The sequence below is a fragment of the Entelurus aequoreus genome, linkage group LG21, assembly GCF_033978785.1.
Source record: "Entelurus aequoreus isolate RoL-2023_Sb linkage group LG21, RoL_Eaeq_v1.1, whole genome shotgun sequence".
NCBI classification, from domain to species: domain Eukaryota; kingdom Metazoa; phylum Chordata; class Actinopteri; order Syngnathiformes; family Syngnathidae; genus Entelurus; species Entelurus aequoreus.
The window spans coordinates 13,455,095-13,471,821 of record NC_084751.1 but is presented as its reverse complement, the minus strand read 5'-3'; the positions used below and the strand labels follow the sequence as shown (position 1 = coordinate 13,471,821).

Genomic DNA, 16,727 nt, shown 5'->3' with positions numbered 1-16,727 from the left:
TATATATATATATATATATATATATATATATTGTGATGAGGTGGCGACTTGTCCAGGGTGTATCCCGCCTTCCGCCCGCATGCAGCTGGGATAGGCTCCAGCGACCCCCCGTGACCCCGAAAGGGACCATCGGTAGAAAATGGATGGATGGATGTGTGTATATATATATATACACATATATATATATATATATATATATATATATATATATATATATATATATATATATATATATATATTGTGTGTGTGTGTGTGTGTGTATAAATATATATATATATATATATATATATATATATATATATATATATATATATATATATATATATATATATATATATATATATATATATATATATATATATATATATATATATATATATACTGTGATGAGGTGGCGACTTGTCCAGCGACCCCGAGTGACCCTGAAAGGGACCATCGGTAGAAATATATATATATATATATATGGGCAGCACAGGGGTTAGTATGTGTGCTTCACAATACGAAGGTCATGGGTTTGATCCTGGGCTCGGGATCTTTCTGTGTGGAGTTTGCATGTTCTCCCCGTGACTGCGTGGGTTCCCTCCGGGTACTGCGGCTTCCTCCCACCTCCAAAAACATGCACCTGGGCATAGGTTGATTGGCAACACTAAATTTTCCCTAGTGTGTGAATGTGAGTGTGAATGTTGTCTGTCTATCTGTATTGGCCCTGTGATGAGGTGGTGACTTGTCCAGGGTGTACACCGCCTTCCACCCATGTGCAGCTGGGATATAGGCTCCAGCACCCCCCACGACCCCATAAGGGACAATCGGTAGAAAATGGATGGATGGATGGATGGATGGATATATATATACCTGTATATAAATATAAATACACTGTATTTATATGGGGTACACTGCCTTCTGCCCGAGTGCAGCTGGGAAAGGCTCCAGCACCCTCTGCGACCCTGAAAGGGACAAGCAGTAGCTATATATAAAATATATATACATGGCAATATTAATGGTACACCCCAAACATTGTGCGTTTCAATATTTTATATGCTTCGACAAAACATGGGAATACAGTCTTAATATTACAAGAATAGTGTTTTAATGTTACCTGAATACAAAATATAATTAAAAAACAGTTAATTTTTAAATAAGTGGAAAAATAATAATGTGTAAATATATTTAAATATTTATTTTATATAGACACACTGTATATGTGTGATGATATATATATATATATATATATATATATATATATATATATATATATATATATATATATATATATATATATATATATATATATATATATATATATATATATATATATATATATATATATACTACCGTTCAAAAGTTTGGGGTCACATTGAAATGTCCTTATTTTTGAAGGAAAAGCACTGTACTTTTCAATGAAGATAACTTTAAACTAGTCTTAACTTTAAAGAAATACACTCTATACATTGCTAATGTGGTAAATGACTATTCTAGCTGCAAATGTCTGGTTTTTGGTGCAATATCTACATAGGTGTATAGAGAACCATTTCCAGCAACTATCACTCCAGTGTTCTAATGGTACAATGTGTTTGCTCTTTGGCTCAGAAGGCTAATTGATGATTAGAAAACCCTTGTGCAATCATGTTCACACATCTGAAAACAGTTTAGCTTGTTACAGAAGCTACAAAACGTACCTTCCTTTGAGCAGATTAAGTTTCTGGAGCATCACATTTGTGGGGTCAATTAAACGCTCAAAATGGCCAGAAAAAGAGAACTTTCATCTGAAACTCGACAGTCTATTCTTGTTCTTAGAAATGAAGGCTATTCCACAAAATTGTTTGAGTGACCCCAAACTTTTGAACGGTAGTGTATATATACATATATATATATATATATATATATATATATATATATATATATATATATATATATATATATATATATATATATATATAAATTTTTTATTTTTTTATTTTATTAAGGTAATATCACAACTTTATTTTTGTTGCTGTTTTTTTTTTTTTTTTAATATCACAACTTTATTCATCCATCCATCCATTTTCTACCACTTATCTTGTCCCTATCTCAACTTGAATTCGCTAAAATTCCAATTGTTTTACTGATAACATTACAACTTTATTCGTGTTGTCATAGTATTCCACATTTTTCACCTACTTAGTATTACGAAATATTGAAAAAATATAGAAAATTATGAAATTTGGGTTGTGCCATAATGCAGACATAGCAACGTTGAAACCAAGTGTTTTGTGCCTATTCAGCACACCTAGTGTCAATGAAACGTATTCATATCTGCCAACATCCGTGTTTAAATTGCTGTGGAAGATATTTGACACCTCGTCTGCCGTTGCCCCGGGCAACGCAACCCCAGCCGCAGGGGTTGTGTCCCTGATGAGTAATTATACTGCAACCAGTCAACAACGACATTTTAATTCGCAAGCTGGTGCGAGATCAATGACCTGGGGTGCGGGGGGGAATTTGCACCATTTGTCTTATCTTGTCAAAGTGTGTGTGTGCGTGTGTGTGTGTGTGTGTGTGTGTGTGTGTGTGTGTGTGTGTGTGTGTGTGTGTTGAAGTGTTGTGTAAGGCCTTGCATTGAAACGGATGGCAAGTAACTGCCAAAGTTGATAGTGTGAAAATATGATGATGATGAGCCCCTGAAATGTAACAAAAGGTTCAAATGTATTTGTCCAGGGGCAGGTCAGTCGAAACAATTTGCATGAACACAACATCGGACTAAAAGAAGGACTTAAATATTATTGACTTTTAGTTGTTTTTGTTTTTTAAGTGCTTTCAACTTTCTTAAAATTTGCAAAAGTCTGCCGATTATGAGTGGGGGAACATTGACAAGCTTTTGCACTTTTACTAAGAAGAGTTGTGTTACAAGCTAGACACTCTTTTCTTCGTCTGTTCAGTGTCAAAAAGTGATCATGTTTATTTACCTGCTGCACTGTTACACACAGTTCAACCTCAATCTCTTGTTTTTCTCCTGTACATACATTTAACAATAATTTGCATTGACATGAGTATTGCAGACATGAGGCTCTTGAAATCTTAATTTAAAATAATGTATGTATAAACTACATACATCCATATATATATATATATATATATATATATATATATATATATATATATATATATATATATATATATATATATATATATATATATATATATAAATATATATATATATATATATATATATATATATATATATATATATATATATATATATACAGTATATATACACACACATATATATATATACATATATATATACAGTATATATACACATATATATATACATACACACACACACACATATATATATATATATATATATATATATATATATATATATATATATATATATATATATATATATATATATATATACATAATTGCAAGCTTGTTATTTAATGTATTTTTAGTCCAATTTCATAGTAATTATTTTTAAAGTAATTGTAACTAAATGAATACTTTTAAAAATATATATATCTTTGCTGTTCTGGAAAAATATAATTTTTTATAGGATGAAAAATGATTCCACACAACAAAAAATATATGTATTGTATTTATTATATTTAGAAACTGAATAAGTTATTGGAAATGTTTCCAATAGATTGATTTTCTTAATTGTTTTTTCCCAGATGTATTAGTCTTTTTATTTTTAGTTCATGAAATGTTAATTCATGTCACTTAGAAATGGCTTTGTTTTTTTCCGGGTTTTTTTAAATTACAATATCTACTTCTGTTTATTTTTGTAGGACGTGTACACATAAAGTTAAGCCGTATAAGTATTGTGAATAGAAGAAACCCAAATATGAAATGTCGTGCTGGTATATATATATATATATATATATATATATATATATATATATATATATATATATATATATATATATATATATATATATATATATATATATATATATATATATATATATATATATATAGTGTAGTATAAATGGTAAACAGAGTTATGATGTAATTGTATTGAATTAAAAATACAATAAGAAGAATACAAAAATTAAATATTTTTAAAAATATAATTGTACACATTTTTAATTGTTTAAAAAAAATGTATGTAATTGATTGTGTCGCTCGCTCAACTTCTACTTCTAATTTCGTCTTCCTGTCATCCACTGTTTAGAAAGCTGATGACTCTGGGAATAAATCTTGTTATTGTTCCTTTTGGCTTGAGCAGCATGCAAAATTCAAACCTGATGCAATCAAATTCTCAACTTTTTTCTCTCAGAGGCAACAGATCAAGGGGTTGGCGGAATTGGCGGTGGGCGTCACGAGTTGAAGGCGGTGCCCTTCATCAGCTACCTGACGGCGCTGCAGAAGACCCAGCTGTTGTCCAACGACGTAGTGAACGGCGTAGAGATTCGATGCGAGGAAAAGGGTAGCTGTCCGTCCGGATGCCACCTGTGCCACCACCAGGTCACGGCAGCGGGGCCGGCGGCAGGCAGAGGCCGGGCCGGTAACGGCAGGGGCGGCGAGCAGCCTTCGCCCATCCCTGTGCTGTTGGAAGTCAGCCGTGTGGTGCCCCTCTATAACCTGGTGCAGGATAACGTCACCAAAGAGGTATTGCATTTGTTTAAAAATTGGGAGTGGGAAGGAAAAATGTATCTCTCATTAACCACATGGTCATTTATCAAGAATTGATTGTACAACACAACAGTGACAGAACCAATGTTGGAATAGCGGTATAGGGAGCAAACTGCTCAGTCAGCATTGTAAACAACAAAGTAACACAAGTTTCACTGCAACAGCTGAGTAAAATGTATCAAATATGTTAGTTCTAAAAAAAGACATCGTAAATGTTAATATAAAACATAACAATGAAAGTTTGGTAACACTTTAGTATGGGAACATATTCACCATTAATTAGTTGCTTATTAACATGCAAATTAGTAACATATTGGCTCTTAATTAGTCATTATTAAGTATGTATTAATTCCTTATTCTGCGTGGCCTTATTATACAACCCTATTACTAACCCTAACCCCAACCCTCTAACCCTAACCAAATAACTCTAAATTAAATATTTGTTACTTAGAATATGTTCCCCTAGTGTCCAAATAACTCTAAATTAAGTATTTGTTACTTAGAATATGTTCCCCATACTAAAGTGTTTCCGAAAGTATGATAATAAGATTGCTGGAATCAAATCATCAATGCAAAATGGATAATTCAACCTGGATAGCGGCGGACCAAGCTTTTTTACAGTCATCAAAGCTCACCTGTAAGTATTCACACACAGCACCAGCATTTTTTAACAGGGTGACAGAAGAAAGGTAAACATATAATAAATCTAACTGTGGCAGCATGGGAGAAGGTAATGTGAAAGTTTTTTATGCGTCTCAATGTGTCAGGTTCAAACACTGATGACATCTATTAAACAGACAAGAAGCAAGGAATCATGCAGAGACAGAGTTACATTTAGCTCAATGAGGAGAGACGTTTTGGGCTGTACTCTTAGTTACAGAACCAACCTACGCTCTAAGGTAACAGTCCCACGTGCTCCTCTATTTATTTGGGCGGTCCCTGGTTACATCACTGTGGCCGCCTCTAAAAGGAGTGGTCACACATATGCAAAGCAGCTCCAGTACGCACAATACGTGACGGAATGTGCTGGGGTCCTTGTGATTCCACCTTGTCTCTGCTTTGTCTGCGTGCTGTCGTCTTATCTTCGTCGAGGTCCTTGAAGTCCTTGGCTAAGAAAAACAAAATATTTGCGGCAAGGCCACCCCTCATATGCCGTGGCTGATAACAAGTTTTATCCTTGCACAGATAGAAAAGTACAACTTGAGCACAATAGCTAATAACTATAGCAACTGCCTTTAAGCATAAGAGTTGTGTGATAACTTACACATATTTATTTTAACACAATACACATAACTGTGGTGCATTCAATGACCCTGAATGAAAGTTAGAAGCAGGGAAATAGCTACTGTATTTTCCGTACTACAAGCTGCTACTTTTTTCCAACGCTTTGAACCTTATAAAACGGTGTGGCTAAATTATGGATTTTTCTTTGCTAAAGGCCATAATATTTTGTATTCAACAAATATTTGTTTTATTACACCGACAGAGACACTGAAAAGTTAGGTTTTGTTTGTGCTATGGCGCCATTTTTTAGACAAGTTTGCTCACGGCAGTTGCTGTGGGTTGAAAATGTACTTCCTGTATCGTGCCTTGCAACGGAAGTATAAACGTCCAAAGAGTTTCTGGCCGAAAGAAACGTCTGTAAGTCTTACAATATAACTGAAACAATTCATACATGTTTAATGTCTGTAGGAGAGTTTTCATGCATATTTGTATGCGTATTGTTATGTAACCAAGCTAGCGTTGTTAGCATCAGTGTAAATATTATTACCGTACAATGGCATTCTTTATATATTGTTACAGTTTTGTAAAATCGCTAAAATGTCACTGTGGAGTTATTAAGTCTGTTAGCTGACTGGACAGCAATCTTCTGCAGCTAGTGGGTCCATGACAATGACTTTTGTTTTGTTTGAACAGCCGTTTTACTGCTGTGTTACAGGCACCGTTTGGAAACAATTAGGGTATGTAAATAAACGTTAACAAATATATTGTGTACCGGTATATATCTGCAGCTCATAGCATAGCAGCTAGTATATGTAAAAATATTGTTTTTTTCTAAAATATGGTGGGTGCGGCTTAAAAATCGGTGCGCTCTATATCCCGGAAAATACGGTAGTTTTTAAAGACACCCCAGGAATGCAATTATAATAATAACATAACCATAATAATAATGATGCATTATTATGATTTGTTTTAATCCTATGTGTATCATCTAATGTCTATTTTACACCCTGAAGTAAAGGAAAACTTCAAAGGTTTATAGTAATGACAGGTTATATGATTATTTACATTTATATTCTGGCCACATTACATTGAATTTGATGTCACATTTTGGAAAAAAAAGTTAATAAAATCAAATTATTCAGGGGGAGTCTATCTAGATCACTAGAGACTTAATTAGATCTATCTGGATAAAGTTTTGTGTTTTATTTTGTATATTCAAACACAGTTTTACTGTTCAAACTGTGTGTAATGTTACGGTAGCCGGAAATATTAAATGTACCTGTTAAAAAAAACAACTGCCTTGTTTTTAATGACTATTTAGGCCTAGTGCGCTACTGCAGTGGTCCCCAACCTTTTTGTAGCTGGGGACCGGTCAACGCTTGAAAATTTGTCCCACGGACCGGGGGGTGGGGGGAGGGGGGAGGGGGGGATTATTATTGTTATTATTATTATTATTTTATTTTATTTTCATAAAGAAATACAATCATGTGTGCTTACGGACTGTATCCCTGCAGACTGTATTGCTCTATATTGATATATAATGTATATATTGTGTTTTTTATGTTGATTTTATTAAAACATTTTTTTATTTATTTTTTTACATTTCTTGCGCGGACCGGTACCGGGCCGTGGCCCGGTGGTTGGGGACCATTGCGCTACTGTATTTCAATGTCGGTCATTATAGTGGTACATGGAGAGCCAAGTTTTTTCTGAGGTTGTACTTGGTAAAAAAAAAAAAAAAGTTTGACAACCACTACTCTAGATATATTTTAGATATATAAATCCCAGTTTTAAAAAGTCAAAAATCTAATTAGGTACATGTGTTTTAAAAAAAAGATGGTTTCAACCAAAGCCATGCATACTTAGTTTTTTTAGTGCATGTAAACGTAAGTGGGTGTGGGGGGTGACAGGCAGTGTTGTGTTTAAGGTGGGATGGAGGGTGGGATTATTTAGGTGTCTTGTGTATGGGGGCCTGAAATGTTTTTTATGACTATTTAGGCCTACTGTGCTACTGTATTTCACTGTTGGTCATTATAGTGGTACTTGGAGAGCCAAGTTTTTTCTGAGGTGGTACTTGGTGAAAAAAGTTTGAGAACCACTAATCTAGATATATTAAAAAAATATTTATCCCAACTTTAAAAAGTCAAAAACCTTGTTAGGTACATGTGTTTTAAAAAAAAACATGGTTTCAACCAAAGCCATGCATACTGGTGTGGGATGCTCCAGAAACTCAATCTGCTCAAAGGAAGGTCAGTTTTGTAGCTTCTGTAACGAGCTAAACTGTTTTCAGATGTGTGAACATGATTGCACAAGGGTTTTCTAATCATCAATTAGCCTTCTGAGCCAATGAGCAAACACATTGTACCATTAGAACACTGGAGTGATAGTTGCTGGAAATGGGCCTCTATACACCTATGTAGATATTGCACCAAAAACCAGACATTTGCAGCTAGAATAGTCATTTACCACATTAGCAATGCATAGAGTGTACTTCTTTAAAGTTAAGACTAGTTTAAAATTATCTTCATTGAAAAATAAGGACATTTTAATGTGACCCCAAACTTTTGAACGGTAGTGTAGGTGTCTTGTGTATGGGGGCCTGAAATGTTTTTTTATGACTATTTAGGCCTACTGTGCCACTGTATTTCAATGTCGGTCATTATTGTGGTACTTGGAGAGCCAAGTTTTTTCTGAGGTGGTATTTTGTAAAAAAAAAAAAAAAAAAAAAGTTTGAGAACCACTAATCTAGATATCTTTTAAACATATAAATCCCAGCTTTTAAAAGTCAAAAACCTAATTAGGTACATGTGTTTTAAAAAAAAGATGGTTTCAACCAAAGCCATGCATACTTAGTTTTTTTAGTGCATGTAAACGTAACTGGGTGTGGACGGGGGTGACAAGCAGTGTTGTGTTTAAGGTGGGATGGAGGGTGGGATTCTTTAGGTGTCTTGTGTATGGGGGCCTGAAATCTGATGCTACTTCCCAGAGTGTGAACGCACCCTAAATATGAAAAAATTGACAATATCCTTCACAAGGGCTCATCTTTATGCAGCTGCACTGCAAAAACTGAAATCTAAGTAAAATTAAATATCTCAAATAAGGGTGATATTTGCTTATTTTCTGTCTGATAAGATAATTGTTCTCCCTAAGCAGATTTTATGTTAGTGTTTTACTTGTTTTAAGGGTTTTGGTCCTAAATGATCTCAGTAAGATATTACAGCTTGTTGCTGAGATTGTATGACCTATATTGAGTAAAACATGCTTGAAACTAGAATATCACTTGTTGCAAAAAAGCTGTGTCATCAACACTCACAAGTATAAAACTACTTTTTTAAAGTAATAATGTCTTACTTCAAGCATGAAAAAAAAAAAAAAATCATGATGTATGCATATCATTATGTCAAGATAATGGCACTAACATTTACTTAATTGAAGAATATTTTTCAACATATTGAGCAACAAGGTCTCTTTTTTTTTCTACCAAGAAAAGTGCACTTGTTATTAGTGAGAATATACTTATTTTAAGGTATTTTTGGGTTCATTGAGGTTAGCTAATTTTACTTGTTTTGGAAAGTCTTGACAAGCCGAATTTTCTTGTTCTATTGGCAGATCATTTTGCTTAGTTCAAATAAAATACCCCTAATTTTTGTATTTTTTTTTCTTCTTGTTTTTGAACACTGACTTTTTGCAGTGTGCATTTATTCTCATAGTTTTGGTAAACATTGCAACTGGACGCTAAAATATGTTGGTTGATATACTGTAAATATTTTTGGTTGATATACTGTATGCTGTATCTTGTGTCAGTTTCACCACATTACCTCTAGGGGGCATTGGATAGTTATTACATTTCTTATATCTCACTGGACTGTAATACAGCAGGCATAAAAAAGATGACATCATGGTTTTCTCTCCTTGAGAGGAAGTCAAACTCGGTGTGTGTGTGTGTGTGTGTGTGTATTTGTATACAGTATGTGTGTGTGCTGTACAAATGTGTATGCATCTCAACAAAGCTTGAGAACTGAATGTGATATCAGCATGCAATCGGTTTGCCGAATTCCGGGGCTGGTCTTTGCTTGAACGTGCGGTGAGTGCTTTATGCATGCCCTAATCAAGCACCTAATCACGATGCACACATATGTTTATGACAACACACGCGTGCAGACAGCAAAGCCGCCTCCCGATGTTTAACAAGCGCCACAGGCCCCGAGAAAAACAGGCGGGAATCGATGGCAGACAATCCCCAGTGGGGTCTCATCGATAACTAAACGTGAGGAAGAGCGGAAGAATGCCTCCGACACCCTTGCATCCTTCTCCATGGCTGCATGTGCAGACTGAGATGTATGTGGACTGCAGTGGATTTGCTCTTGTGAGGTAGCTCCAGGCAGGATTATTAGCTTCTTATTGATGTCATCGACCTTTTAGGAGGGAGGGGAGTCTATCACTCTGCTTCTCTTTTGACTTATTTTCTTCATGCAACCGCTGCTGCTATACATGCAAAAAAGCACAACACGTATTGAATTAAAAGGCACGACACTCGTTCCGTAGAGTCGGTGTGTCTTTTGCCTTACACACCTTTGAGACTTGTGTCTTTCTACTTGGCTGCCTCGATCGGGAAAGACAGCTGCCATGTTGCAAGAGCTTTCTCGGTGACGAGCGTCTTCTTTTTTTTTTTTTTTGCTTTCCTTTTTTTCCGGGTGGTCTAAACTGCCTGCAAGGAGGGGAAATGCTCACGATCAGGTGGAATGACGTCAGGCAAGAACTGTATATGAGTCGAGGGAGGGGGGGTACAGTGTAATAGCGCAGTGGTTCCAAACCGAGCTGTCCTCCAATAATGCCTGAGCAAAACATTCCTACTATTTGTTGAACCTTTTCCAAATATAATGTGCTGCCTTAACATTTACATTTGAATAATGATAAGTACAATTTTATAACAAACACAAAAATAACAATCATGTATGTCCTGATCAACGTTTTTGGCCTCTAATCTCGGTTCCATTTTTTGACATCAGAATCAGAATCAGAATAGTTTTATTGCCATTGTTTGAGAACGGGTTCACAAACTAGGAATTTTTCTTGGTGCAAACGTGCGACATAAAACACATATAACACATATTTGGTGTAAAAAGAGCTGTGACTGAGCTATCAGATAGACTTAGAAGGGATTCAAGGAATTCAAGGAGCTGCTGTTAGGAGTTCTTGTTCATTTGCCTGATGGCCGAGGGGAAAAAACTGTTCAGGTGGCGGGAGGTGTGGGTCTGGATGGAGCGTAGTCTCCTGCCTGAGGGGAGAGGGGAGAATAGTGTGTGTCCAGGGTGAGAAGAGTCAGCTGTGATCAGACCCACACGCCTCCTGGTCCTGGAGGAGAACAAGTCCTGGAGGGATGGGAGCTTGCAGCCAATCACCTTCTCCGCAGCACGTACGATGCGTTGCAGTCTATTCTTATCCTGGACTGTGGTGCCGGGGAACCACGCTGTGATGGAGGAGGTCAGGATGGACTCTATGATGGCTGAGTAAAACTGTACCAGCATCTCGGTCGGCACCTTAAGTTTCCTCAGCTGCCGCAGGAAGTACATCCTCTGCTGGGCCTTCTTGATGAGGGAGCTGATGGTCAGCTCCCACTTGAGGTCCTGGGTGATGGTGGTGCCCAAGAAACGGAAGGAGTCCACAATGGGGACGGGGGTGGGAGAGTCAATCAGGGTGAGGAGGGATGGTGGGGCTTTGACTTTCCTGAAGTCCATGATCATCTCCACTGTTTTCTGGGCGTTCAGCTCCAGGTTGTTGAGGCTGCACCAGGACGTCAGCCGGTCCACCTCTCTCCTGTAGGCGGACTCATCGCCATTCGAGATGAGCCCGATGAGGGTGGTGACATCCGCAAACAGATACGATCCGATACTTTGACAATAGAGAACTGAGCTGAAAATGTTTTACAGCAAGTACCGAGTGTTCCGGACTATAAGCAGTTCATTCATAGTGTTAATGCCGTCAGTGACAATCTACAATGTAAATAGTCATGAAAAATAAAGAACACGCATTAAATGAGGAGAAGGTGTGTCCAAACCTTTGGCCTGTACTGTACGTATGTAGGTATGCACACTTAATCCCATGCTTACATCTCATTGTGCAATATGGGAATGTTTTAAGGGGATCCAAATGGGATCTCAGAAAGGGGTACACATTATTTCCAAAGCAGATAGATAGATAAATAGTACTTTATTGACTTTATGGACCCCCACTCAGACATACAATACAAGCATAGATCATGAAAAACAAAAATATTTAGTTATTTTCAATGTAAATGATAAATGGGTTATACTTGTATAGCGCTTTTCTACCTTCAAGGTACTCAAAGCGCTTTGACAGTATTTCCACATTCACCCATTCACACACACATTCACACACTGATGGCGGGAGCTGCCATGCAAGGCGCTAACCAGCAGCCATCAGGAGCAAGGGTGAAGTGTCTTGCCCAAGGACACAACGGACATGACTACGATGGTAGAAGGTGGGGATTGAACCCCAGTAACCAGCAACCCTCCGATTGCTGGCACAGCCACTCTACCAACTTCGCCACGCCAATCACCTATATTCTTAATTAATCAAATGGAAATGACTGCTTTCATTTGATTATTACAAATACAAGCATTTAACTTGCTATTAAGTCAGGTTTAGGACAGGTGTGATGCTGGTATGGCCAGTGTGCACGACTGATGTTGCTCACAGGTGCTCCACTGAATACTTAGGGAGTGTTTGCGTTTGCTTACAATTATTTAAAAAATTACAGGGAACATTTGTAGTGATGTCTCAGACGGACCAATTTTATCGAGGTCCCAAAAGCGGTTTGATCAAACTACCACATACATTACTGTATAGGTGTGCACTTACATCATTTGTAGGGCTGTAGAAGTTAATGCAATTACCCATGCGATTAATTACTTAACATAATCATATAAAAATGCCGATTAATCGTAAAATGTATTGTGATTGTACAAGCGCCTTTACCTTAACCGCAGATGGTTACCTGAAAGGGAGAGCAGGTTGTTATACGGTCGGTGATCAGGTCAATCGATACGAGTGCAAAGATGAGTGAGGAGACTCCGACTGGTGTGCTTGTACCAGACGATAATTTTGATAAAACAAATAACAAATAAACCTTTAGAAAATGGTCCTGTATGACATTCTGACAATAAAATCACAATTGCATCAAAATATTTGTCATTTTTAGAATCGTTTTAGATTATGCACGCAAGTAATTCTCTGTGATTGATCAACATTGATCAAAATGCAAAAGTTGTAACAGTACAGCGGGAGAAGGAGACAGATCAAATCAAATCAACTTTATTTTATTTTTATAAAGCACATTTAAAATTTTCCACAGGGGTAGCCAAAGTGCTGTACAATGGGCAGGTTAAAAGATAATACGAGTACCGAGCAAACACAACACAACACAAACAGAACACGATAAAAAATAAATAAATAAAACATAAAAACAGGTTCACAGCAGGTGTATTATGGGGCGCCATTGCAGGATGGATGCCACTCAGTGTTAAACGCCATGGAATAAAAGTATGTTTTTAAGAGAGATTTAAAAACAGGAAGAGGGGAGGCTTGTCTAACACTAAGAGGTAGGTCGTTTCAGAGCTTGGGAGCAGCAGCGGCGAAAGCTCTGTCACCTCTAAGCTTCAGCCTTGTGTCAGGGACCGTCAGTGGCAGCTGATCGGCTGATCTTAGGGATCGGGTGGGGCAGTAAGGCTGAAGGAGGTCGGAGAGATATGTTGGCGCGAGGTTGTTTAGACATTTAAAAACAAATAAAAGGAGTTTAAAGTTGATTCGGTAACGCGCAGGGAGCCAGTGAAGGGACGCTAATATAGGGGTGATGTGCTCACGTCTGCGGGTCTGTTAGGAGACGAGCAGCAGAGTTCTGCACGAGCTGCAGGCGGGCGAGGGAGGCCTGGCTAATGCCTACATACAGGGCATTGCAGTAGTCTAAACGATTCGAGATAAAGGCGTGGATTAATTTCTCGAGATCATGTCCTGATAGAAGCGGTTTCACTTTCTCTATTTGGCGTAATTGATAAAAGCTTTTTTGAACGACGCTGCTGATTTGTTTTTCAAATTTAAAATCTGAGTCGAACTGAGTCGACAGCACGAAGGCAGGGACTTCGTTAGCTTGCAGCGTGTTTATTAAAATATATAAAGGAAGTGTGTGACTAATCCAAAAGTATACGGTGTGATTATGTGTAGCGATTATATGTGGAGTGTTACCGGGTGGTGCTGAAGGTGCGTGTTGAGACCGGTGTGGAAGTCCAGAAAGGGCAAGGCAGGCTCGGAGGTTCAAGGACAGGCAGGGGGTCAGGGGCTGGAGCGAGGCGTCGTTGTCCGGGGGCAGGCGTGAGGTCGAGATCTAGGAAGGCAGCAGGGAGTCCAGAGGGGATCCGGGGAGACGAGACACACAGCTCGAAACCAGGGGATGACGAAGGGCTGCTGGATGACGACACAGGACAAGACACAATGAGCACAACGGAGGGGAAACACAAAGAGTGAGGAAGCACACAAGGAAGGAAGTTAGAGACGTGTAAGGCTTACTGCACAGGTACATGTAGCTACGTTCTGGCACTGGAACGCAGGATGATGATTAATCAAATGTAATCATTTGATTTGTGAAAAGCACCTTCCAAATGAGTATTTTATCAAAGAATAGGGAATTTATCTTGATGTAAAATTAACAGAAAGATTACCAGCATTACTTTTGTGTTTCTACTAGTGACATGAACCTCATTGGACTTTATTGCAGTTGGAAAAAGTTCCAAATGGGAGAAATATGGATTTTATTTTATGGATAAAGACCAACATCTTTGTCTGGAGCAAGATGGTGTTACTTCTTTCTGCCAGTGCAAATAAAATACCTATTCAGTACAAAACCATTTAAATGTCATGGTATCGGTGCAAGTTGGAAGTCCCCCGAATTGAAACATACTAAATGTCTCTAAAAGTCTAAATACTTGGTATCATTAGTTTATGACCGACCTTAAATAAAAAGCACACATTGCTGCTGCAGATGAACCTCAGAGTTATAACTCAAATAATCAGATAGATATGTTTTTCTTAAACAAAAGCTGTGTGGCTGTTTACAGTAAAAATGTTTTAATTGGTTTGATTGCCCTATTAAAGCCTGATGGACTTATTCCATAACGTTCTCAATTAAAGGTGCCAGATGTAGGAATGTGGCCAGAAATGGTACTGCAATCACGGTCAAAATTATGTAGTCCCCTCCCACTCTCCATGACTGAGGTTGCCAGATACGCAGCCGAATCCGAATTTTACTTCAAGGAAGTTCAAATGGCAATCGACGAGTCCTACGCTGTAGGTTTCTCTTGTTTATGCTTCTTGCAAGATGGTTTACAAAGTAATTATGCTACATTTTCATCAATGTATTTGTAAAGATACGCAGCAATATTTTCGGCGGGGGTCGGGACAGACTGTTGGCATTACCCTGCTAAAATGTCTAGTTTTACCGCATGGACCACCATCGAAATAATTATATATAATAATATATATTACACAAGATCATAGACTGTATTGGACAATATAGTTTGCATACGAAATGCCCATTTGCATTTATTACAAGTAATAAGAAAACGTAAATACCTTACTTACCTATCAAGGAGGAAATTAGCCAGTTTGGCATCAGATGAAAAAATCTTCTCCGCCTTCAGTCGTCGCCATCTTTCAAAGGCATCCCCGATACAAATCCTTGTTTTGTTCCTGGCTTTGTCAGGAATAAGTTGAGAATCGTAACGGCGCCTTTTAGATGTAATAAGGTCTGACTTGTTTAGTAACTTTACCAGTGGCAGTAGCCCGACGAAAAGGGCGGTGCGTAACTGGCGACTTGGATGTAACACTCTCACTGACTTTCTAATTGGTCAAACGGGGGAGGGCGGGGCATCGAAATGTCTGTTTTGACAACAACAGACTATCTTTGAATCTCAGTAAAACTAAAATAATGCTATTTGGTAACAGTAAAAAAGAGCATCATACACGAATACAAATAGACGGAGTAGATATTGAAAGGATAAAAGAAACCAGATTTTTGGGAGTATTAATAGATGATAAAATGAACCGAAAATCTCATATACAAAACATACAACATAAGGTGGCAAAAAACATTTCAATAATGAATAAAGCAAAATACGTCCTGGGCCAAAAATCACTTCATATTCTCGACTGTTACCATATCTGAGTTATTGTGCAGAAATATGGGGAAATAACTACAAATGTGCACTACATTCGCTAACCGTGTTACAACAAAGAACAATTAGAATAATACATAATGTTAAGTAAATAATATTAAAGTTCGGTGATTTGGTAAAATTGCAAACAGCTAAAATGATGTACAAAGCAAACTATAACCTGCTTCCAAAGAATGTACAACAATTCTTCTCAACTAAAGAGGAGAAATATAACCTTAGAGGAAAATCTAATTTAAAACATTTGTAAGTACGTACAACACTTAGAACCTTTAGCATATCAGTATGTGGAATTAAATTATGGAATGGATTAAGTAATGAAGTTAAAAATTGTACTGATATGATCCAGTTTGAGAGGTTGTTCAAATTAATAGTGCTTACGAAGTACAAAGAAGAAGAATTATGAGAAATACTTTCAACCTTATTGAAAATAAGATATTCTTCATCTCAGTATGTTAATAATGACTGAATTAATTAATTAATTACATATTACAAAACCGTTGTGTATGCTAATTCACAGATGTTATTTTATTATAAAAACGTCAGTAAATGATTCTATATATTTGTAAACGCTATGAAGTGGGAAAGGGGTAGGATTAAATAAGCTTTGCTTCTTCCTACTCCTTTTCGGACATGATGTAA

The 16,727-nt window shown here is 37.1% G+C and overlaps 1 protein-coding gene across 4 annotated transcripts in view; it reads left to right on the top strand.

The window, feature by feature from the left end:
* The window catches only part of LOC133638425 (astrotactin-2-like), a 910,889-nt gene that overhangs the window by 701,903 nt on the left and 192,259 nt on the right, over window positions 1-16,727 (top strand). For all 4 annotated transcript variants that reach the window (XM_062031014.1, XM_062031015.1, XM_062031013.1 and 1 more), the window contains one exon: window positions 4,262-4,593. In XM_062031014.1, the coding sequence (XP_061886998.1) occupies window positions 4,262-4,593 (332 nt within the window). The remainder of the gene's footprint in view (window positions 1-4,261; window positions 4,594-16,727) is intronic.